Source organism: Corvus hawaiiensis, chromosome 6 (genome assembly GCF_020740725.1).
Source record: "Corvus hawaiiensis isolate bCorHaw1 chromosome 6, bCorHaw1.pri.cur, whole genome shotgun sequence".
Classification (NCBI taxonomy): Eukaryota; Metazoa; Chordata; class Aves; order Passeriformes; family Corvidae; genus Corvus; species Corvus hawaiiensis.
Window position 1 is genome coordinate 63,762,606 of NC_063218.1, and position 23,387 is coordinate 63,785,992.

Consider the following 23,387-nt stretch of genomic DNA (forward strand, 5'->3'; position numbering starts at 1 on the left):
GACCTCAACATGACATGCATTGAAACAAAGCAGGCATTGGACCACAGGCAACCAAATAAAACCCTGCTGGGTAGGACGCTGCTCTGTTTTGGAAAGAAAATATGGGATGCTCCTGCACTCCAGGTTCTCATGGAAAATCTAATTCCTCAGGCAACCCAAGCAGAACACTGGGAACTCTGCCTTTTAAGAGGGCACATCTGGTCTACAAAAGAAGCTTAATACAGGAGTTACAGGGTAAATCAAACCGAGATCACCTGTGCAAAATATTTTTTCACTATTTAAAAAACTTGTTCAGAGTAACCAGGAGGGAGGATGGAACTTGCATTGTGCATTTAGCAGAGCACAAGTAGAAGATAAAAGTTACAGTGTGTAAATCTCACCAATATATCTATTTGGGGAAAAAACCCAACAACAAGTCATATAGAACTTGAAACAACTGCAGTCTTTGTCAGCTGTATGTATAGATCACAGATTAAAAATAATACCTTACACTATTCCCAACAATCATCCTTTTACATGAGAAGCAGAAGTTCATTGTTTGAGGCTTCTGGCTGCTTCATCTGATCTTCCCAAAATCTACCTCTTTTTAAAGTTGGGGCTTTTTTTCCCTTGTGCATGTCCAATCTAATGAAAACATTATTTGATATTTATGAGGAAAAAATACTGTCAAATCAGGCTTCTGATGATCACAACTACTTTCTTCAGCTCACTAATAACTATATATAATGCAATAATCGTATGGACTTCTTTTCATAAAGGCCAATAATATGATAAAACTAAAATAATTATCACCATTACTGATTGGGAGAATGCAATGGGTATTTGATCCGATTAGCAAACCAAAAGACAGTCAAAGCTCATCCAAATAATATTTATCTGAGTTTATTTCTTACTACTATGATATGATATGATGGATGCTGAATAAAGACTCTATCCATCAGCTCCTGGACTGCATTCAGTTTTAAGGAAGAAAACAAAAATAAAAATGCTTAGCAGCATGGAAGAAGCAAATCCCACATAATCGCAAGCATGGCCAATATAAACACAAGCTTTACACAGCACAATAATCCCTTACAAATCTTTGCACTAGGAGACATTCAAATTATGGAATAAGCATGTTGAAAATACGGCCTATTCAGCCTCTTAGCAGCCAACAGGACCACGCACTGTGTTTGTGAGGGAATGATGGCAAAGATCCATGGCAAGGTCCGGGGCACGCTCCCCACGGCAGCCAGCAGTGCTCTGGGGAGGTGGAAGGGAGAAGAGGACAAACAGCCTTGTTCTGTCACATTCCCCCAGCACCAAGCTGAAACACAAAGCAAAAGGTGCAGCCTGCCCAGAGGTGTTACAAGTGTGGGAGGCAAACTTAGTAAAAATTAAGGCACTAGATACCAAGTAACACACTGCACGCAGAAAGGCAGCAATAAACCCCACTTGTTCATTAAGCACAGACTGATTTCAGATCTTGTAAGTGACTTGTGGATAGGTCATGTATGGAAGAGCTTTTAAAGGACTTCAGATTGATTTCTTCAGCTGGGCTTGGCTATCAACACTTCCTATATGCCTTAGAGATGTTTGTCTTTCACTTCAGGCTACAACCACATTTTGGTCTAAGATCCCACACTTGCTACCCCAAAATCCTCCTCTCAATTCTTCGATGGCTGTGGGCCTCCTGTCACCTCGTTGTCAGCAGTTCCCACTTCAACTGCTGTTCACTGAGGGATTCAAAACATCCAAAATGTACTTTGATAACGCAAAACTTTCAGAATACAGTGCACTTCTGTGATCTTTGCCTCCTCCAACTTGTAGACACGAAAATGTAGGTTCTGGTGAGAAACTTCTATTTCATCCCACAAGAAGCTGTACAAGGTAAAACGGGGTAAATAGAAGTTGTTACTACACTGCCTGTCATTGTATGGCTCATCTAAAAATGGTTCTTCTACTCCAAAGTCGTGCTGATGACATCATCTACAAATGACATATCTGTCCTATTATTGTCACCGCCCAAAAGCAACCAACAAACAAACCTCAGAGCTCTGAAATAGTAATATTGGCCCCGTAACCCAGCTAATTATGAAGTTAAAGAAATCATTTTTTGTCTTCTTCAATTCCTTTTACATGGAAAACCATGAAAGAAAAGCCTTATAAGTTCAAGATATATCTAATTTTAATTTTTTTAAAAGATCTAAGCAGACAAAGCACACACATGCACATGAACTCCAAAATGAGTTACTTAAAGCCATTAAAGTTTGTATGCCAAGGAGCTTAACTGAATTAATGGGACAACTTTGCCTTTTGGATCTCTGATGTTGAAACAGAAAAAGCTGAGTGTAGAAAAGTGGGAAAAATGATGGTAATTGGAGTAGTTAAACCAAATGCCACAGTACAGATATTTCTAGATTATTTCTAGTCACTAATATCTAAGAGGGAGAAAAAAACTGAGGCAAACACTGTGCACACTGTGCCACCAGTGAATTGCACAAAAACTGCAAAACAAATGCTATTTAACATTAAAAATCCTGATTTTAGCAGGTAGTTAAACTTCTGATAAAGTATCCTTGCCATCCACAGAACTCAAGTGATGTCATCATTTACATTATCAGGCAGGATATTGCTTGTTAATTAAGTTTACTCATTTTTATACACACCTTTTTTTATCCATAGTAGTACTTTCTAAAAAATATTACTTTTAAATGCCTTCAATGAGAAATAACATCTTCACAGCTAACATGACCTCCATAATTACAGTACATGCTGCATTTCACATTTTTACCCAATTGCAAAATTGGTGCTCTTTCAATAAAAGATGTCTATCTATTGCAGTCTTTAAAAAACACACCAGGAAAATTTAAATTATAGCAGGAAGCTGAACTTGACATTAACCTAGATCTGTTTTGGGAAAAAATACATGAAAATAATTATAGATGCTATACAGATAAGCCTACATTTTAAGATATTAGTCTTTGAGGGGTTTTTTGGATAGCGAAATTTAATTTCATAGATGATTGATTAAAGGAGGAGACATTCAAGAAGCACCTTGAAATCAAAACTGTGTCTGTGAAAAGCTGAGAAAGTTATGTGAATAAATAGAAACTCAGTCAACAGAACAGTAAAATAATCAGAATCTGACTACATCAAGTACCTACTAAAATAAGGGGGCCGTGTGGAAAAAAATCAGTGTTTACTATGAAATTGGTAGTGAAAGCTGAGAGTCCAAAATGAAATCACATAATCACAGGATGATTCGGGTTGGGAGAGACCTTTAAAGCTCATCCAGTGCCACCCCCTGCCAGGTTCCACTATCCTTCCACTATCCCAGGTTACTCCAAGCCCTGTCCAGCCTGGCCTTGGACACTTCCAGGGATGGGGCAGCCACAGCTTCTCTGGGAAATCCATTCCAGGGCCTCAGCACCCTCTTGGCAAAAACATTCTCCCTCGTGTCTACTCTGAATCAACCCTTTTTTAGTTTGAAACCATCCCCCCTTGTTCCCCCACTAAAAGCTGTCCCCATCTTTCCCATGAGCCCCCCGTAAGTATTGCAAGGCCACAGCAGCAGGCTCTCCATGGAGCTGTCTCCTCTCCAGCCGAACAACCCCAGCTCCCTCTGAGCCTGTCACTCGAGGGACACTCATCTGTTTGGTGACAGCTTTATTCCAAGTGCCAGCATGGGGCTGGAGCAGGAGGAGGAGAAGGGAAGGAGTGGGCCACAGAGCTCCAGCCTGGCAGCACATTCTCCATCTCTCCCTGAGGGCAGCACCAGGGCAGGAGAGGAGCACATTTGGGCTTGCTCGCTGCTCCCAGCAGTGCCAGCCCTGGAGGGCCCCAAAAAGCTCTCCTGATCCCTCCCTTGGAGCACCCCAGGCCGCCGACTGCCCGAGGAGCCAGCAGCTTTCCCTCTCCTGCTGCTACCCAGAGCTAGGGGGAATGAACTGCCTTTTTTCCCTCAGGACACAGAAAATATTCCAGAGGAAGAAAAGGAGAAACCCAGCAGCTTAATCTGTATTCACAGAAAGAGAAAAAAAAAAAAATCTCTCTCATATTCTCAGGATGGAGATCTAATCGTGGAATGGGTGGGATGCAGTTCAAATCTCTTTGTCAAGCAGAAAGTAACATACATATATATATATGTATATGTTTTCATAGAACTATAGAACTGTTCAGGTTGGAAAAAGATCACCGAGTCCGACATCCCTCCAGCACTGCCCAGGCCACCACTAACCCATGCCCCCAGGTGCCACATCCACACAGATTTTAAATCCCTCCAGGGATGGGGACTGCACCACTGCCCTGGGCAGCTGTGCCAGGGCTGGACCATCCTTTTAGTGAAGAAAGTTTTCCGAATATCCAACCTTAACTTCCCCTGGCACAAGTCGAGGCCATTTCCTCTCAAATGTGATGGAGCCAATTTGAAAACATGGATAGTTCCAAGGTAGTGGGTGTGCACCAAATGCTAACTGTGTGCCATTTATGTTACCAACAAAAAATGAACATAATAATAATAATAATAATAATCATCATCATCATCATCATAACAACAACAACTTTTTTTTTTTTTAATGAATGATTTTAATTATGGTCTGAAAGAGGCTAATCATAGGAGCTAGTACTCATGAAGAGCTGTCAGCACACTGATGTTTCTGCAGCATGATCTGCCACATTCTCCTACCCAGAAGCTTTTACTTCCTTTTAAATAATTACAGCTGGAGAAGGCAGTTAAATCTGTGATTTAAACATGTTTCAGCGAGTTTTTTGGGTTGAGTTATTCAGATCAGTAAAGCAGTACCTCTGGTTTGAATAGCACTGACGAGTGTCAGCACTGTAAAGCAGCTGTAAAACGGGAGTAGAGTCATCTGCTGTTAATGTGTGGTCACTAACAGAGCACATTCGCTGCCGACTGCTTAGAATTTAGGAAGAGAAAAAAAGGGAATAAATGAGGAAAAGCAAGGCAAACCTTACAGTGCATGTCCCAGCATCACCCACAAGCCTGACAATCTTTCTGTGGAAAAGAAACAACGGCAAACTAACAGCCAAAAAGCAACCTCGTGTTTGCTGCTTTCCTTTCCTTTTCCCTCTTTCCAGCTCTCCATTCCCCCTAAGAAAAGGCTCAAGCTTTTAATCTCAAAACACTTCTTCAAAATTGGAATACCCCAAATCAACAGTCACACGAATGATTACAAAAGTTACACCATAAAAGGAAAAAACCCTTTTTCATTACTAGATTTTTGTTAGAAGTATTTCATAGATTACAATTCCCTTCCACAAAGGGTTCCAAATATTCTGCTGGAATTAAACTGGTGGCAGTGGATTGCTACATTCCTGCAGCTTTTACAACGGTTGGAATGGGTCCTAAATGAAACATAATACAGCAAATAACAAAATGATGAGCTTCCTCAGAAGGACCAAGACTGCAAATGCACATTATTACCTTTAAAAGAAGATGTTTCCTACATATATTGCTAGTTTTGCAATTTGATAAAGCAGCTGGGGAGAAATGATATTAAACACATAAATTTTCTTTCTTTGCTGCATATTGATTGTAGTGAATTAGATTAAATCTACAGCTATTCTGTTTTGGTTTTGAGAGCTTGTTTGGAGTCAGTTGGCCACAAAAATACCATTCTGCCAAGTGCCACTGGCACAGACGAGGGAGCTGAATCGATTAATACACAAAGAGTTATTTTGGCAAAATGACTGATGTGGGCAGCTGACGGCCCAATCCCATCTCCCACCTGCAGGGATAACTGCTTCCTGCTGGAAAGGGCCACCTTCAAGGCAGCTGGAGCCTTTTCCAGCAGGAGGCAGGAGCCGAGGCTGGGTGGGAAGGGGTGCAGGGCTGCCTGACCATCCCTGTCCCCGCCGGGCTCTGTATCCCGGTGGCACATCCCGGTTTTGTATCCCGGTTGTACATCCCGGTATTTCTCACAGTTGCTTGGAGACAGTTGCCATGTTACAAGTCAACTGGAGCTGTAAAATAGCACCACGGGCACAGATTGGTGATACTCTGGCAAGGGGGGTCTTGTACTTGCTGGCTGCTCAGGGCTCTCTCTCCTCGCTCCTGAAGATTCAGAGGTTTAGGTATTTAGGAGGGAATGACTTAGGAAGGTTTCTGTCCTCACTGATACATTTGTGATCCATGTTTAATACCAAAGTTAAACCTTCTGAAACAGCACTGATCATTTCCCCGTGTTGCATTTTGTTCACAGCAATTTTGGAGTTGCACGAAAAAATGTGGAGATTGTCATTAAACAGGACAAGGGAAATACTTCACACACCGGCTCAATAAATAAAAGACATAAAAGTTTACAAATTAGTAGCTGCATTTTGTTCTTGCTCAGTATTAGGACGTATGAAATACATTTCTCTCTCTTATGAATATGAATCTAGACCACGTGTCAGAGCTACCTGACGTGAAACACGAATAATTCACTGCCGCTCTTTCTGTCCCTTAGCACCTTATCCTTGCTCATATTTCTGGCATCTTTTGCACTTCGCATGCATGTATTTAAGCCAACCATGAAACAGAGGCACAAATACATTTAATGAACAGAAAGCAGAAACACCAGGATCCCTGAGTCCTCGGCAAAACTGCTTCCCAGCTGGGCAGCCCCCAGCACGTCCTGGTGCCTGGGGTCATTCCTCCCCAGGTACCCTTCCTTTGACATACTCAACATTGGCATCTACTGCTCTTTTAGTTAAGCTCCAAATGCTTTACTGTTCTGAATTATGCCTAAGTTCCTATACCTGCTTATTTTTGTACAAATTTAACAGGACAGCTCACAGAGCACAGCCCTCAAAAACTGCACTCCTTTTCCCTGTATTCTGAAATCAGTCCATTTATCTCTACCCTTTATTTCTTATCCGAGGAGGTAATTTTCTCCTACTACACAGTAACCTAGCTTTCAAGCACATCTTTCCCATTGTCCAAATGAAAGCTGAGACTGCCAGGGCAGTTCTTCATACAACCACCAATTTCTTCCAAAAACACGACTTCCCATTTTGGAATCACTAAGGTTGGAAAAGACCTCCAAGATCATCAAGTCCAGCCTTCGACTGAACACCACCGCGCCCCTGAACCATATCATGAAGTGCTAAATTTTAGCTCCTGGAGGCTGGTGGGTTTTTTAATCCCTTTCCTAGCAATTCTCTTCTTTCTGACACCAGCACCAGCTCTCCAGCTGTGGGAACATTCCTAATTCAGTTCTCAGGTCATTACTCTCAGTGGCCTGAGGATGCAGCTGTATCCAAAGCTCCTCCATAGCTGGACTATGACTAAGAACCCTCTGAGGTTTCCATCTATAACATTCTCTTTCAACAGTGCTGCCTTTTAAAGGTCCATCATCCTCCAGGTCTGCTGACCTCTGGCAGACCTCCCTATTTCGGGCACATTTGAAAAAAAAACATCTATCATCAGATTTTTATGCCTTTGGCTACTTCTTCCTTGAGATCTATTTTGGTGAGCCATATAACAGAGTTTTAGCTCTGCAGGGTTTAAAGTCTTTTCTCCTTTGTTCTCATTTCCAGTTTTAAACTAAGACTTCCTAATTCTAACTGATGTTCTTTGGAAGCCATTTAAAAACACTGCCTTTTTTTGGTGGCTGCACTCCTAATAGACAAAAAAATTAGGAAGAAAAGCAGAAAAACATTCAGATATCTTCTGTTTTAAAAGGTGTCTAAGGCAGGCCAATCTGTGTAGAAGGATGCTAAATTTCCAGTCTTAGAGCAAGTAAAAATACTTGAGGAGCCAAAGAGAAATGCTGTTTAGCTTAATTCAGAAGAATGTTTTAATTTTGCAAACCAGGTATTGCTCTGGAATTGTTTAATTTTTCACCCTTGAGTTTGTTGTAGCAAGGGTTGTCCTGCCACATGCTGGGTTAGGCTTTCTGCAGAGCCATCGATCCACATAAAGTGTACCCAGACAGCTCCTTGGACACCAACCCAGGAGAATTTTGAGAGCTCTCAGGAGCTGACCTGTGTCTCTCACTAAACTGATGAGGCAGCACTTCTCTGTGAAGCCAATTCTTCGCAGAAATATTTCATTATTTTCTATTTTTTTCGCTCCTTTTCTGTATCCCAGAGACCACCACCTCAGTCCTCCTAGAACAGATGCCATGGAGCAGCCAAGTTTCTTTTCAGACCAAGCAAACTCAGTGAAATTTATCCAAAAGACCATTGATGGAATTAGGATATTTTAGTGACAAACTGAGCCACCAATGCCCAATTCCCAACCGTTAATTTATTAGGTCATATAACGGAGAAAGAACTTGATCGCAACATTTTAACACAGCTGTTTTATTTCAGCTGTGGAACGAGGCCAAGTATTTGCTAATTGCACTGCTTCAGTCACTGGTGACTCCAGAGCTGGGGAAGTGGCATTGTTTGCTGCCAGGCAGGAAGCCCAGGGAAGCTCATTAACCAGCCCGAGGACGTGAAGGACCGAGGGACTGATCCACAACAGGCCATGGCAGGTGGCAGCACAGCAGCGGCAGGGACCTTCCTTTCCCACACTGAGCACAGTTAGCAGCAGTTCAGCCTAAAGTGTGCATTTCCTGGCAAAAAATCTGCACTTTCAGCCAAAGCATATCGGGCAAAGTTGTCTGGGCCTGTGCAGAGATCTCAAAGAATCATGGAATGGAAGGGATCTGAAAGGTCATTTAGTTCCAGCTCCCTGCCATGCGGGAGACACTTCCACTGGAGCAGGGACACCTTCCAGGAGACCAGGAATCTGATGAAGATTCTCATAATGTGGTAGAGCTGATTTGCATACCAGCAGTGTCAGTAAAATCTGTGGTCTTCTGTTTATCTCCCTGGAAGTTCAGTCCCACATGCTGCCCCCTTCTTGTGCATTTCCCTGCATTAGAACAGTTATTCATCCTTGCTCTGCCCTGCCTTTATCAAAATGCAGTCATCCTATCCCTAAGGCAGTGATGTGCTGCCAATATTTTAATAATGTTACCATAGCTCAGCTGTCCCCAGCTCTCGGTGCAAGGTTAGTGTCCTCTGGTGCTCTGGAAATCCCTCTAAATGCAGAATTTGGGAAGCTTTTGCCTCAGCCAAGGAAAAAAGCTCACAGTGCTGCATTATACTGCCACTGCAAATCTCTGCCTTGTAGAAGCCAGACAGGGATGGAGAAAGGTTGTCAGCATTAACCACCGTGGTTGCCATTCTTATCTGACCTTGGGAGTGAAGGGGAACAGGGGCAAACAACGAATCACTCTTTATATTTTTCAAACTGCCAGAAAAAATTGTCAAGAGGGAGAATCATATCAATCTTCCTTTTTTATACTCTCACCTCCTTAGGAAGATTATTCATATCCCTGTCTCTATTTGGCTTCCTAACACGTACTCATTGGTGCATTTTTGGAGGGGCACAGGGAAAGGGGGGCAGGGGAGGCTCTGCTTCCCCAAATCCCACTCCTGGCTGGCTGAGAAACCAAAGGGTTAACAGGATTATTATTATTATTCCCCACCACTTGCATTACTCAGAAAAATCCCGGCAGGCTGCCAAAGCTGCCACAAAACATGAACAGCCTGAAGAGATGGATACATATGGTGGCTGAGGCAGCTACATCCAGCTCAGGCTACCACTGCTATTAGGAATGCTCAGAGAAAAGGGATCTCTCCGGACCACACAGCCCTGGGAATGCCTGGAAAACGTGACAGCACTTCAGGGAGCTGGACTCTTGTTGTACCAGCTCTCTCAGTGTTACTGGGTTCTGAAGCTTATTTGGGGGGATTGAAATTTGGACATCTCTGCTTGAATCACAGGGCTATCTCCAGTCCCTGACAGAGGACTCCGAGGGGACAGCTGGCACTAACATCAAGATGACAAGACATCGAACAATGAGAGTTCCCCGGATACAATCAATGGTTTCACCTTTTTAAGAATTCTTCCAAAAGTGAGGAATTTAGGGAACCAAAATAATTTTTTAACGATTGGCCAGGCTTCCCAGATGTTAGAAAGTGCTGGATTTACGCTTTTTTTCCACATGCAAACAATATGTTACCAGCCTTATTCACATATTTTACTGCCGATAATCTCTGGGTGATTCAGTGCCTTGATATAAAGCCATAAATCTGACAATTTCCAAATGTTTAATTTTCCAAAACATGTACTGCCATTGCCTTCCTACTGGTATTTATGTGGAAACACATGGACTGGATTTATCCAGCTCAACTTACGTTCCTGCCCGGAGTGTCTTCTGAGTGAGTACTTGTGCCCCTAACTTGGGCTAACCAGGACCTTGTTTAGTGCCCAGCTGTGGTCTGGAGTCCTTAAGAAAGAAATCATATCTACAAATTTTTTGAAGAAAAAAATTACTATTTTATTTGGGTTTGGACAGCCCTTAGTCTTTATTCCTTCTGCAAATAAGTTGCTGTGCATTTTCTACATTGCACAGTAAGTTTAGTAAACATTACATTTTAAATAAGGCTCTGTAATTCCAAGTCTAAGTATAACCTTCTTTCTTCAACCACTCCTAATATATCCTAAAATCCCAACAGAGCCATTCAGCAAAGCTGTTAACTTGCAAATACAAAGTTGATCCTCAGATTGATATCTTGAAGCTTTATTCTGCATCACAAACACCTCACAGTCTGTTAAACCATTGGATCAAAATGTCTCAGTAGGCTGACAGAAAAAAAACCCATATGTAATCACTTTTTTTCCCATTTTCTTGTTTTCTCCCCATCTCTTTCAACTTTTGGGATTACATTTGTAAGGGTTTTCCTTTTTCTTTTTTTTTTTTTTTTCTCATTAGCAAGAAGACTGACAAAAGAAGAGAAGTATGCTGGGATTACATTTTAGCTGGTTTTGGTCTCTCTGCCTGTCTGATAGCAGCTCATCCACTACTTGGAGGGTCTTGCTCCAAATCAGAGTGAAACACTCAAGGTTTAACTTGTCAAAGATGAGCAGGGGGCAGTGAGACTGGATCTTACAGAACCTTGTAAATACAGATTATCTATACTGAAAGCATCAAATAAAATCAACCCCTTCTGGTGCTAGAAGCAGATGGGGCTTGCAGAGAGCAGGAGCATCCTTTGGGAATGGGCTACTGAGCCTGAGCTTGCACACATCACTCCAAATTCCACATTAAGCAAATTCTCAAGTCTGCAGACTAAAGATCTCATTTGATATTCAGGATATGAAGGACCAGGCAGGCAGGAACCTTCCCACAATTACGGACAAAGTGATTTTTTAATGCCTGTCATTGTAACGGGGCAGTTTTCAGAGTAAACTTTGTGGTGAGAGAGTTCTCTGTGTGCATGGGGGAGAACAGGAACCAATGTGAATCAAAACTAATTAAAATAATAATTCAAAAGAGACACTTCTCCCAAAGACATTACTGCAGAACAATAAAGAAGTTGCTGTGCAAACATGGCATATTTTATTGAAGGCAGCATTTCTTTATCCAGATCCCTATGGACTGAAAACCAAAATCCAAAGTAGGGAAAATAATGTTTCTTGTCTATAGAATATGATGCAACTGAGATATTAGAAGGGGAAAAAAACCAAAACCACAACAATAAAACAAAGACCAAAAGCAAAAAACAACAAACCCCTGATATTTTCCCATGGAGACAAATAAATAAGAATTAGAATTTTCTAAAATGTGGATTTGCACAATCTTGGCAATTTGAAAGTTAATGTGTAGAATGGGTCATAGATCTCCCAAAAACTGCTGTCATGTCACTGATGTGATGCTGATTATGAATAACTGTGTTAAAACTCTCTGGGTGGAAAATTGCCTGGCAGCAGCATTTTTGCATATAAGATCATCACTAAAAAAAAAAAAAATTAAAAATAAACAACTTTTGCATCTTACTACATCAAAAGGTCTTTAGAAATATGTAAATTGGATTAATGACATTCATTTGTACATTAAAAGCAGCAAAACAGACTACTTAAAATATCAAATTTTTTTTTAATATTCAGAGAGTCAAGCTGAAGCTTCAAGAGTAATCTAGCAAGTAGATCTGGGTTAGTATGCAAATGAAGGAGGAATTTCACCCATTAAAAATTCCTCTGTAATGTTAGGAAGGTGACAATATTCATGTGTGGAAAACTTATTCTTGGTGAGTCTTACAACAGTGTCAAATATTGTACCAGTTCCCATTTTTATACTCCAAACCCTTCCCTGTTTTCTGAGGTTAAAGACAAGAATTTACTAACTACATGATCCCTTCAGAGACAGAAAAACCTATCCAGACAATCTTTCTATTCCAGTGACAGTTGATATTAACATTCACAGATGCTAATCTACCCAAAATGAATCTAACTTTCATTTCAATCTGCCCTGGAAAAGGACAAGAAAAAAGTCAGCACCTGAACGACAAGATTTAATGTAGCTGCTTTAGGTGCATTTGAATAGTTCAGAGAGCATCCAGCCACCACCTGCAGCCATCAGAGGATTTATCCACCATGGGAATGGTCTGAATCCCATGTTTCCAGTTCCAGTGAAGCAGCTGAAACGTGAGCACTTGGATAAGGCAACTACAGGAAGATGGAACTGCCTCACAGAGCCCTAAAACCCCGCAAGTTATCCCAACTTCTTTGCCAGGATAGAAACAGACAATGGTTTTGGTTGGAAAAACCCTCAAAAATGACTGAGTCCAACCACTAACCCAGCACTGCCAAGGCCACCACTGACCCATGTCCCCAAATGCCACATCCACAAGGCTTTTAAATCCCTCCAGCAACAGTGGCTTCACCACTGCCCTGGGCAGTCTGTCTGTTCCAGGCCCTTCTTTCTGGGGAGATATTTTGCCTAATATCCAATCTAAACCTCCCCATGTCCACCTTGAGGCCATTTCCTCTTGTCCTGCTCCTTGGGAGAAGATGACAGGGGCCATCACGGCCTTAAAATGGCAGCAGTTGCCCAATTTTGCATTATTTGCTACCAGTCAGGGCATGGGCGAGTTTCTTTACCTTTGGAGCTGCCAAAGACAAGCATCAGGTCTCACCACTTTTTTAGGTGTGCACTTGATTTCTATTAAATATCGCCAAACTATTCTAAAAATGCACAGGGAGTTATGGGAACCAAAGAACTACTCCCAGGCAAAACCCACCTTCAATTCCATTCCCAATCTATCTGGTTTTGCACAAGCCAGCTCCAAAACCAGGCACAGTCAATAGGGCATATTTAGATATAAAAACTCAAGAAACTTTTACAGAATTATTACAGTGGATGTTTTGCTGGTCATTTAAAAACAATTCTCTCTTTAATTTAGTAGCTGAAGTGAGCCATAATCACCCCCACTGTAAATAAATACACCAGATGCAGTTAACAACTCCCAAGCCTGTCAGCAATGAGCACGGCCTCTCACAAATCTATCTGGTGCTGAAAAGCCACAGGTTGGGTCCATTAAAAACAATAGCAGCTGTTTGGAGAACAGCTCTGGAAGAAGAAATTGCAATAAAAAATACTGGGGAGATTGACGGGGTGAGATAAAAAAGGATTCTTTGATTTTGCTGCTTGTATTTTTTTTTTAATAAAATACAACATAATCAATACAAGACTTTGGTATCTGCCTTCTAGATTTTTGTATGGCTTTTGTCCAGAACCAACCTTTTTTGTACCAGGCTGCAAATAAACTCTTCCATGACTTCTTTTTACGTATTTCTTTCTTTCAGATTTTCTCTTCATCAGCTAATAAAGGAACACTTAGCTACCTACTCTTATCCTAGCATCCTATATACCCATTCTTGAGAAACTTCCATGTATTTTGCTAGGACAATTCCCAGTGCTCTGATCAGCAAAGCACTCAGAGACCTTCAAGTCCAGCCACATCCAGAACCCAAAAACAGAGGAGCCACCACTTGGCCATGAAGACAACACAGGAGATCCTGTTTTGACTACAGAGAAATGATGTTTTCCTAACAAGTGAAAACTTTGTGCCACAAGATGAGAACAACAAATCCAGCTCCCCAAACAGCTGCCAGAATATATGAGGCAAAAATGAGGTAGAGATGAAGGATTATTATTTTCCTTCATTGTTGTATACAAGAGTCTCTGAAGATTCCTATCAGCGGCACAACAGGATGTAAAATGTTATTTCTAATCTGATTGATTTAAAGTACACTTCAATTTGCTTATTAGATGAATTTGCTGAGCCCCCCAGTCACAAGCCACGGGAAATGCTTTGAAGGCAGAGGAACTAAACAAGGCAGGGATTCCTTGGAAAGCCACCTTCTCCCTCACTGGTGTCCTGCAGAGCTGCACGGCCATTTCAGAGGAGCACAGCAGCTCTGAGTGGGATAGTCACCATTTACTGGGATCAAGCTTAGCATAACTCCAACACTGAATATTCCCATGTATTTACCATCAGCCAGCTTCTGAGGAGAACAGCAATGGGGAAGAAAGCCTCCTCCTGCTTTTCTTAAGCAATTAATGGATTAAATCTGAACCCACTGTTCTGTAGAAGACACATGTTAGAGATTGAATATTAAAGGAATAATAACCAAAGGAATGCAGAGCTTCTGCTAGATCAGACCCAAAAGTTCAGAATTTCCTTAAGTCAAGTGTTTCTGTAGTTCTTAGCACCCACACACGAGCAGTGGGGAGCCTGATGTGTGTACCAACATGGAGGGATTTATTTAACCCCTCTGAAACCTCAAGAACAGTTTAGGAACCTCATTCCACAGTGAAGGTTAAAAGAGAATGACACTGAGGAAATCCTACCAAAAAACCCTAAATAAATACAGTACATGTCCACCTACAGAGTTCTCATTTGCTTTTTCAGATTTGGAGATAATAGCATAGATCTATTTGCCTAGTAGAGGTCTATGAGTGAAGGTATTTTTAAGGAAAATTTGAATTTTTGGGATAGGGAGAGAGGGAAATGTTACTGCTCATGAAGCATACGATGATCAGATGTTCATAACCTTCCTTTTAACCTCTGCACAGACTTGTGGTTCATGAAACACAACCAGCAGATGAACTGAGCATTTCAGTGTCACACAAATTGATTGCCAGTCTCAGAAGAGGAAAAAGAAAGCTGTCCATAAATAAATGAAGAAACCATGTACACACACATGTAACTCCCTGTGATAGTATTTCTCCTGCTTGTAAGATGCTTGCACCTCCCCCAGAAAAAGAAAAAAAGGGAAAAAAGAAAGAAGGAAGAATTCCAGGTTTTTAGATTAGTTCTGCCCTCAGCAATAGGAGTTTGCCAGTTCATTCTCCACCATTTGAAACAACTCATCTGCTTTCCCTCACCTGCAGTTTTGCAGGTTTGTAGCAACATCCTGCAATCAAAAGACATGGTATTTTCTCCCCTAAAATACCAGGCACAAGTAGTGTTTTTCATATAGCTCCATTCCAGCAACCAGGTTTCCATAGTATCCAGAGACTAAAAAAAGCCAACAGGCTTTGGGGAAATTAATTTTAATAGAATGTCTTGTGGTAATTGCCCAACCACGCCACAAAAAAGGCATTTATTTATTTGGTGTTAGTTTTAATACTTAACCCCAGCACCTGAGAGTGGGAAATGGAAGAGATGCACTATTGTTGTGGTATTTGAAGAGAGGATGAACAGATTTTGCACGAGTGACGATTGTCCATAGCTGGGGTTTATGTGAATCCCAGGATGGCCAAGGTGGCTGGATGCCACTGCATGGCTTCTAGGTGGCCAAGAACTGACTATTGATACTAAGTAGCTTAACATTATACAAACTTGCTATTTTTAGAGGATTTTGTAGTAGGAATTCGGGGAAATAGTGGGTTTCATACTCACTAGGAGCCAGAAGGCTCCCTGTGGATATCTCCACACTCCACACGCAGTCCCACGGGCTTTGGCAGAATCCCTCAGGATAGGAACGTCAGGAAATTCTCCTAAAATACTGTGGCATTGAGGCCAAAATGCCTTAAAACTGAAAATGGAGAACTGAATGGACACAGAGCTAATTCTGGCTGGTGCTGCCATTATCATCACAATTCCTTGCAAATCCTCCTCTCAGAGAATCAGAAAAATCAGCTCAGAGTTTCAAAGAGCTACTTGTTAAATTCTGGGGAATCAGAAGCCTAATATACACCTCATGGAGAGTCAAGGCTAAAGAAAAATGATTCCCAGTTCTGCTCACAGCCTGGAAAGCAAAGGGCTTTCATTCTTCTCTGCTCCTCAGTCTTATTTTAAAGCATATAATTTGCTTATGTGGGAATAACTGAGCTCTTCTAAGAACCAAATTCTCTTTTGTCTGCCCATTTCCATCTATGTCAAAAAGGTAACAGTCTTAATAATGTATTTTAAAAATCAACCAAGATTTGTTCCTCCTTTTTATGCTCACACTGGCGCATTTGGAACACCATCACTTCCTACGGGTTAGAGGATACATGTGAGAAACAGATGAAAAGAACAATCAGAAACAGTTATGTACAGTGGGTTTGTGCACATCCAAAGCACTCTGAGGGCTCGGTAATTTCATTCCGCTGCCACCATCCACTAAAAACATAAATTAAGAAAAAAATAAAGAAACAAATCCAAACCCTCAGTCACTGAGTTTAAGTGGAAAGAAAGTAAAACACTTCTCCATCAAGTGAAAAATCAATTCCCTCGGTCAGATGCTGCACAGATACACCAGGCTCTTCAACACTTGTACCACAGCTGCTCTTTTTCCAAGAGCCCATTGTCCCAACCCTCCAGTACATCTGTAGCTACACTTCAGCAGGAGAATTCCAAAAGCAAAACAGGAAGAAAGTTTTCTTTGCACTCTGAGAGCCTGCATTTTAAGCAGTGTCAGGGGCTTGCTGGTGCTTAGCAGACATAATTTACCGGTGTCACCAACAGGATGACGAGTAACTGGTTGACAGAAATAAGCCTTCTCCTCTAATGGTTGGTTAGATCAAACTATGTGTCAATTAAATATACAGATTTAAAAACAGTGGTGCCCAGACTGGTGCTGTGTATAGATACATAAGAAATCCCTGAATGGTTTGTGTTGGAAGGAACCAAAGACCATCCAGTTCCAAGCCTGGAACGCGCTCTCTCGAAGCTCAAACACTGCAGTGCTGCTGCAGCTTTGGCAAACCCCTCATCATTAAAAAGAGGTTTGTAGAGTTGATCCAAACCCAAAGTTGGTGCTGTCTAGGAACAGAGCAGCTCCCAGCCTGGCTGTTCTGCTGCCAAAGGAGAGGCTCTCTGGCAGGGCAGGAGCAGCAGCCAAGCTGGCAACAAAAACCCTCCTGCAAGACACTGAGCTAACGTGGACCTGACCCTGCTGGTGCCCCAAAAAGGCCTAAGTGTGAGAGCTAAATCCAGCCCTCAGAAATGTAGTGAGAATGTTGGTTTGCTTTCTTCCTCCTACACACAGCACTCTTATGAAGCACTGCATGGAGCTGGTGTCCACACTGCTGGGAGGAGATGAGCAAACTTTCATCTGCAACGTGAGAATCCCTGTTCATACAAAGCCATTAACAAAGCCTCCACTTATCTCCAAGAGCAAAAAAAAAAATGTCATGGTCCCCATGAGCCTGCCCGAGAAAAAAATAAATTTAGATTTGCATCTGGTGGTGGAAGTGAGCAAAGTTCACACTAGGAATAAAATGCAGCCACAGGGTAATTAACAAAGATTATCAAAGGATGAGAAGGTTTCTCTATTGCTAAAAGGATTGGAATCAGTAATAGCTGGCTTTGTAAAACCACTCATTCACTCAGCCTTTGAATACCAATGTAAGGCATCACATTGCTAAAAATATTCATAATTATCAGAGTCTAAGCTACAACAATAAAGTTCAAAGTTTGCTTCCCACAGCAGTTTTCAAGTTTGTATAAAGTGCTTGCTGGAATAAAACCAGTAACCTATTGCTAAATATCAATCTAAAGGTATTTGTGTATGAAGGTGGGGTCTTTGGGGGTTTTTTTTAATATTTCAGATATTTTATAGATGTCTCCCTAAATGCTTATTGCTACTTCTTACATGCAGTAGAGGACAAATATCTTTAATACAATGACAAAATAATGCTGTCTGTAATAAAATGTTTATTTTCCACTCAAAACCAGTTAAAGAAAAGCTTGTACTAGTAAATTGTAAAGGCTTTCGAGGATGAAGAAATACAGGCAGTTATATTACAGATATTTTGCACGTTTTAGTACAAGCACCAACTGAAGAGTTCTGCAGCAAAATGATGAAATTTCTTCTATTACCATCTCTGGTTTTGATCCTCAAACTAAACCTTGAATTTTTCCCTTTTGGTTTTATTTTATAAATGAATAATTCACCAGGTCTATCTAGTTTACATTTTAACTGGAATGTAAATAAGCAGCCATGCTATTCTGAAGACAATAACATTTCAATTTATCTGGAAAAATAAGAGATTTTATGGCACAATAATGCAAACTGCAATGCCTCATTTAGAGAACAAATGCATTGTTCTGGTAAAATATTGCAGAATTAACTCGTCTTTCTGAGTATTGATATTGTAACATTATTGTTTGTGTGACAGGAAAAATCCCCATGGGCCCCATCAGGCAACACCTGCAGAACAGCTGCACACTCATGGGGACAACAAGAACAAATAGTTAATAATCCACTGGGGGTTCATTTTAAAAGACAATCTATATCTCACCACACTAAACCCTCCAAAAAAACATACTCTGAGGTAAAATAGGCCTTCCAGTTTAATGGATTTCTTTACTCAAAGATGGTTAGATTTGTTTATGTCATCAAGGCAAATCTCCAACACAACCCCGCCTTCCAGAATTCTTGAAGTCATGTTTCAAGGCAGAACTCTCTGAATTTTTACAAAGCTGAGCACTTATAGTATAGAAATCCAGTCACTGATGAGTTATCAATGACCTACAAAAGAATTAGTGATGGTTGGAATTTTTTAACCCCTTTCTAACGGAGACTGCAATTTCTAGCACTTGGCCTAATATGTTGCTTTACTTCTATCTATCTTTTTAATCAGGCTGATATCAAGATTCAAGAAAACATCAACTAAAATAGTTAAAAATAACACAAAGGGCGTGCTGGAAAATCTCAGTTATAACAACCAAATCCTTGTTTTCTGATTGTTCATCAAAGCCTAGAAAAAAAATCACATTGAACTGGCATCTGTTGAATTGTTTATGGAAATCCACGTCTATTGACAGCCTCACTCCTTCAGCTCTAAAACTACTCCTGCACTTTTCCAGTACACTCGCCCTGTGCTCCATCCCGGAAAGCCACTACACACTTTACAATTTTTATGACAAAAACCATGGCTGGGCTTGAAGCAAGGAGGAGACAAACCACATGCTGTCAGAAATTTCCATGGAGACTCTGTGAGCACTGTTTCCAAGGGCAAGTGTAATGTTCATCTCTGAAGTCTCATGTTAAAATTAGTCGTACAGGTTGGACAAATCGGGAACTGCACACTTGATAAAAACTCAGTCATATGATACAATGCCAGCTGCTCCAGGTAATCCCTACTCCATTTATCTGCTGGAGTAAGACAGCACCTTTTCTTCCTTTTTTATTCATATCTTTTATTTGTTCTGCTCCACATATATCAACTCCAATCATGAATTATAATAATGTTTCATAGCTGATTTCGAAGTTTTACCTCCTTCAGAAGATTCCAGACCATAACTGTACATGAAGAAATGATGCCCTCTCTTCTCCTGCCCTCGTGCTCGCCAAAGACAGGACCTATCTCCCTGTCAAACCTGTCTTTCCAGAGTGAGGTTCCCCTCATCTCCATGACCCCAAGCCACCAAACCTCCTCAAGCAAGAGCGAAACATCTGCTCTGCCTCTCATTTTGCCCCCTGCCGAACCGGACTCTCCCTTCCCTGACACCTGGCGCCTTCCTCGAGTGTTATAAATGGCACTAATTAGGATATTGGTTGCCCATTAACTCTTTTATTATTCATGTGACATTTATGATAAATGCCTTATATGACTTACAAATGGTTGAGGTGGTGCTTACACACAGAGGCATAAACTTCAGAGTCACGGGAGAAATCATTTAGCAGCAAGGCAGGCTGGCTACTCCAGGGCTGACAACCACTTGCTGCCATGGAAATTTAAATCTTCTCGTTCAGCATAAAAGCTAAAGTAGTGTGGCATTCCTAGAAGTGCAGGTGGACTCCTATTTCAACAATCTTTTGCCTCACTGTAAATATCTCTAAAGATGGCTTTCTCCAGCCAGCCAGGGCTGTACACTGCATGTTGGCCATAGAACAGAAAAAAGCCCTGCCTTTCTCCAACAGAAAAGTCTCCTGCAACAGCCAAGTTGTCATTTCTCAGGATTATCATATCCTGTTAATTAAGTTGCAAAATTCAGAGCAGAGTAACCCCGATGAACATAAATTACACAGAAATGGATTTGATTTGCATGTAATAATGGCTTCTTTCAGAATTAATTACAAATATGCTGGAGTGTGGATTAACGTCCTCCTGATTCAGCAATGTATGTGCATGTTTAGCTGCTCTTCTAAGCTAGGGCTAGGAGTAAATTGTCTAGACAATTAATTATAATTCTTCTCTCATTTGCCAAAAAACCAGTAAGCTTTGTGCGGAATCAGTTACCCAGACTTCTTCCATCCCTTCAGAGATCTTAAAAAAATCCATGGGCATATTTTTCATTCCATAATGAATTAAATTGCACATTGTTCATCATCAATTCTATCTGTGCAACCTGCCAGTACAGACTCCTCATACTTGCCATGGATTAAAAGCTGAACAAGAAACCAACCTCTAAAAATATATCCTTGTTTCAAAACCCCACCTAAGAGGAATAAGGAGAGCTTTGGAAGGATCCCTGCCCAGGGAACGAGGCAGTTTCATTTGTAAGCTGGTCTTTAACGCTCTGCTAAACGCTTCTTCTTAAGTAAACAAACATCGAGGGAAATGTGCTTGAAGACAGAGATAAAAATGCACATCTATTTACTTTAGAAGCCTGCAAAGCCTATTCTTTCACGGCTACACTGTGAGGAAGTGGTGCAACTATTTAAATTCAATCACCATGGGAGTTCAAGGCACACTCCAAAAAAAGCTGCGTGTTGTACCCTCTCCCGCATGCAAAAGCCAGCTCTGCAGAAATAAACGTTGTAACACCGGGAAGTATTTTACCAAATCATACATGAGCCTGAAGAAGAACACATCAAATAATTTAAAATCAATAGATCTTAAGGACAAGGCTTGGTCAATCCATCCCAAAAGACCTATTTTCAATACCCAGTTTCACAGAACCACAGCATCCCTTTCTTGGTTGTGAGAAGGTTGTGGAGGAAAGAGGAAGAAAAATCTCAAATCATGATTTTGCTGCAAACTGCCCAGCAACACTCAAAAGGAGAACCAACCATTCAAACAAAACCTAAAATACCAACAAAAAATCCTCCAAAATATCAAACACAAAGATATTTTTGGCATGAACAAACAGAGTATTTAAATATACCCTTTTTATAAAGTAATTTATACTGCAATAACATCCATTGCTTTTTTTTTTTTTTTTTTTGTATTTACAGTGTAGTGTTGGAAAAATTCAATTTCAAGCCAAAGTAATTTGCTTTATTCTCCATGGTTACTAAACACCACTAGACCACGGATATTTCTGAGTGCAGAAACAGTTGCATAAAAAGTCATTAATTTCGGTTACTCCCCGAAAACTTATAGAAGAAACCAGAACTGATAGCCTACAATAAATATTGAAATTCATCTAAATTTCAATAACTCAACTACGACCTCTCAAATATCTCTGACAGTGTATTCCCAAAGGACAAAAAGAACAACCAGAAAATTCCCAGCCAGCCTGACCATTGTTCTCTGTCACTGCTTTCCTGAATGCTGCAGGAAGTTTTAAACTGATCAAGTGAAGCACATTACTGGTGTTAGCCCACTGAACTTGCTGCTCAGAGGCATCCCACACTTTTTTCCAGAGTCAATCCTCCAACGGGAACACCACTCTTTCCCCAACAGAGCACTGAGAATCAAATTTCAGGATCTCCTACCTCGATCAAAAAGTCTCCAGTTCTCAGGCCAGCTTGCCATGCTACTCCCCCTTCATCCACAGATTCCAAGTACTGCAAAGCAGGAAAGGCTGGAGTTGGGGTGAATTCTTCAATTGGTGTGTCAGCTTTAAAAATAAATACCACATTAAAAAAAGAAAGTTATGGAGTGCTTGCAATTACCACTTGACTACAGGCCTATCATTGGCCATTCCAATTTAGGGTTAAAAAATGGTGGGTGCTGGAAGTGAGAGGGATGTGCCTCACGGGAGATCAGGATGCTGGGGACAGAGTGCAATCCCTCTGCAATAGCAATCCACAGGTCTTCCTTCCAGAGGGGAAAATACCTACTCCTTTCCTGACACAAACCAAATCAAGCTGCACCAGGCAAGAGTTGGGTTCTGATATTCCAGGATATTTGGTATTGGCTCGAGTAACCCTTTTGTGTGCCTGGCAGAATGCTGTAACTCTGGCAACATCCACCTAAAAATGATTTATGTGCTGTAGCCAGGAGAGAGCATCTGGCTAACTAGGGGGGTAGGGTCAGTGGCAAAGGATGAAGAAGATCAACCAGAATTTTTTTTTTTTCCTTCCTAAATTTAGATGTGCATAACAAAGAAGAGACCAGAAGAAATCACTTTTAAGGACAGGAGGCACAGCTGGCCCTGTGACAGCACTGCCTGTCCCTCTGTGTCACGTACACACACGGGCAGGAAAGTCCTTGGGTCTTTCACCTGAGGTGCCCCCGCTGCTACGGAGAAAAGCTCAGGGAAACTGTTGGGCTCCCACAGAGGGAGTGAGCCCTGCTCGAAGCACTGATAACCCACACCAGTGCTCAGAGATCAGGCAGTGCCTTTGGCTTTCCTGCTTCGACTCCAAACATTTCATTTGGCTAAAACTGGCAAAGCTTTTCCAGCCCTGCAGATCCGCGGTGGCACCGGTTTAGGTTTAGGGGTGGGGAGCGGCGAGAGCAAAAGCCATGTCCCAAGAATGAAGACATGGAATAATTTTCATGCTCAAGCAAGGCAAGGGAGAACCCATGTGAAATGAGGGGGAGCAAGAGATGGGGCATACCATCATAGATATATATTCTTTTTTTAAATACTAAAGGAGCAAACTGCACTGAAAGTTAAAAAGCAAATCATTAAATACAATGCCTTTTTTAACTCTTAGGAATGCCACCGTGATAGATTTTAGCCTACAGAGAAGGACCATGCAGCTTAACACACGAACAGCTTTAAAAATGAGCACACTACAGGCCATGCAACATACGTGCAGCTTCTGAAGATATAAAAAAAGGTCGTATTTTCATACTAAAACTGCACCAATGTCACCTTGCAGAAAGATCCACCCTATTTTAAACAAAACATCCCTCTCTTGCCTACTCCTATTCGCAGCCCTATTTAATCAGGCTGGCATTTGAAATAAAGCAGCAGTTTTTATGAGGAAAGCAGGTTTCCCACAG

The 23,387-nt window shown here is 41.3% G+C and overlaps 1 protein-coding gene across 10 annotated transcripts in view; it reads right to left on the reverse strand.

The window, feature by feature from the left end:
* The window catches only part of SHANK2 (SH3 and multiple ankyrin repeat domains 2), a 279,072-nt gene that overhangs the window by 92,952 nt on the left and 162,733 nt on the right, over positions 1–23,387 (reverse strand). For all 10 annotated transcript variants that reach the window (XM_048308457.1, XM_048308455.1, XM_048308456.1 and 7 more), the window contains one exon: positions 21,926–22,050. In XM_048308457.1, the coding sequence (XP_048164414.1) occupies positions 21,926–22,050 (125 nt within the window). The remainder of the gene's footprint in view (positions 1–21,925; positions 22,051–23,387) is intronic.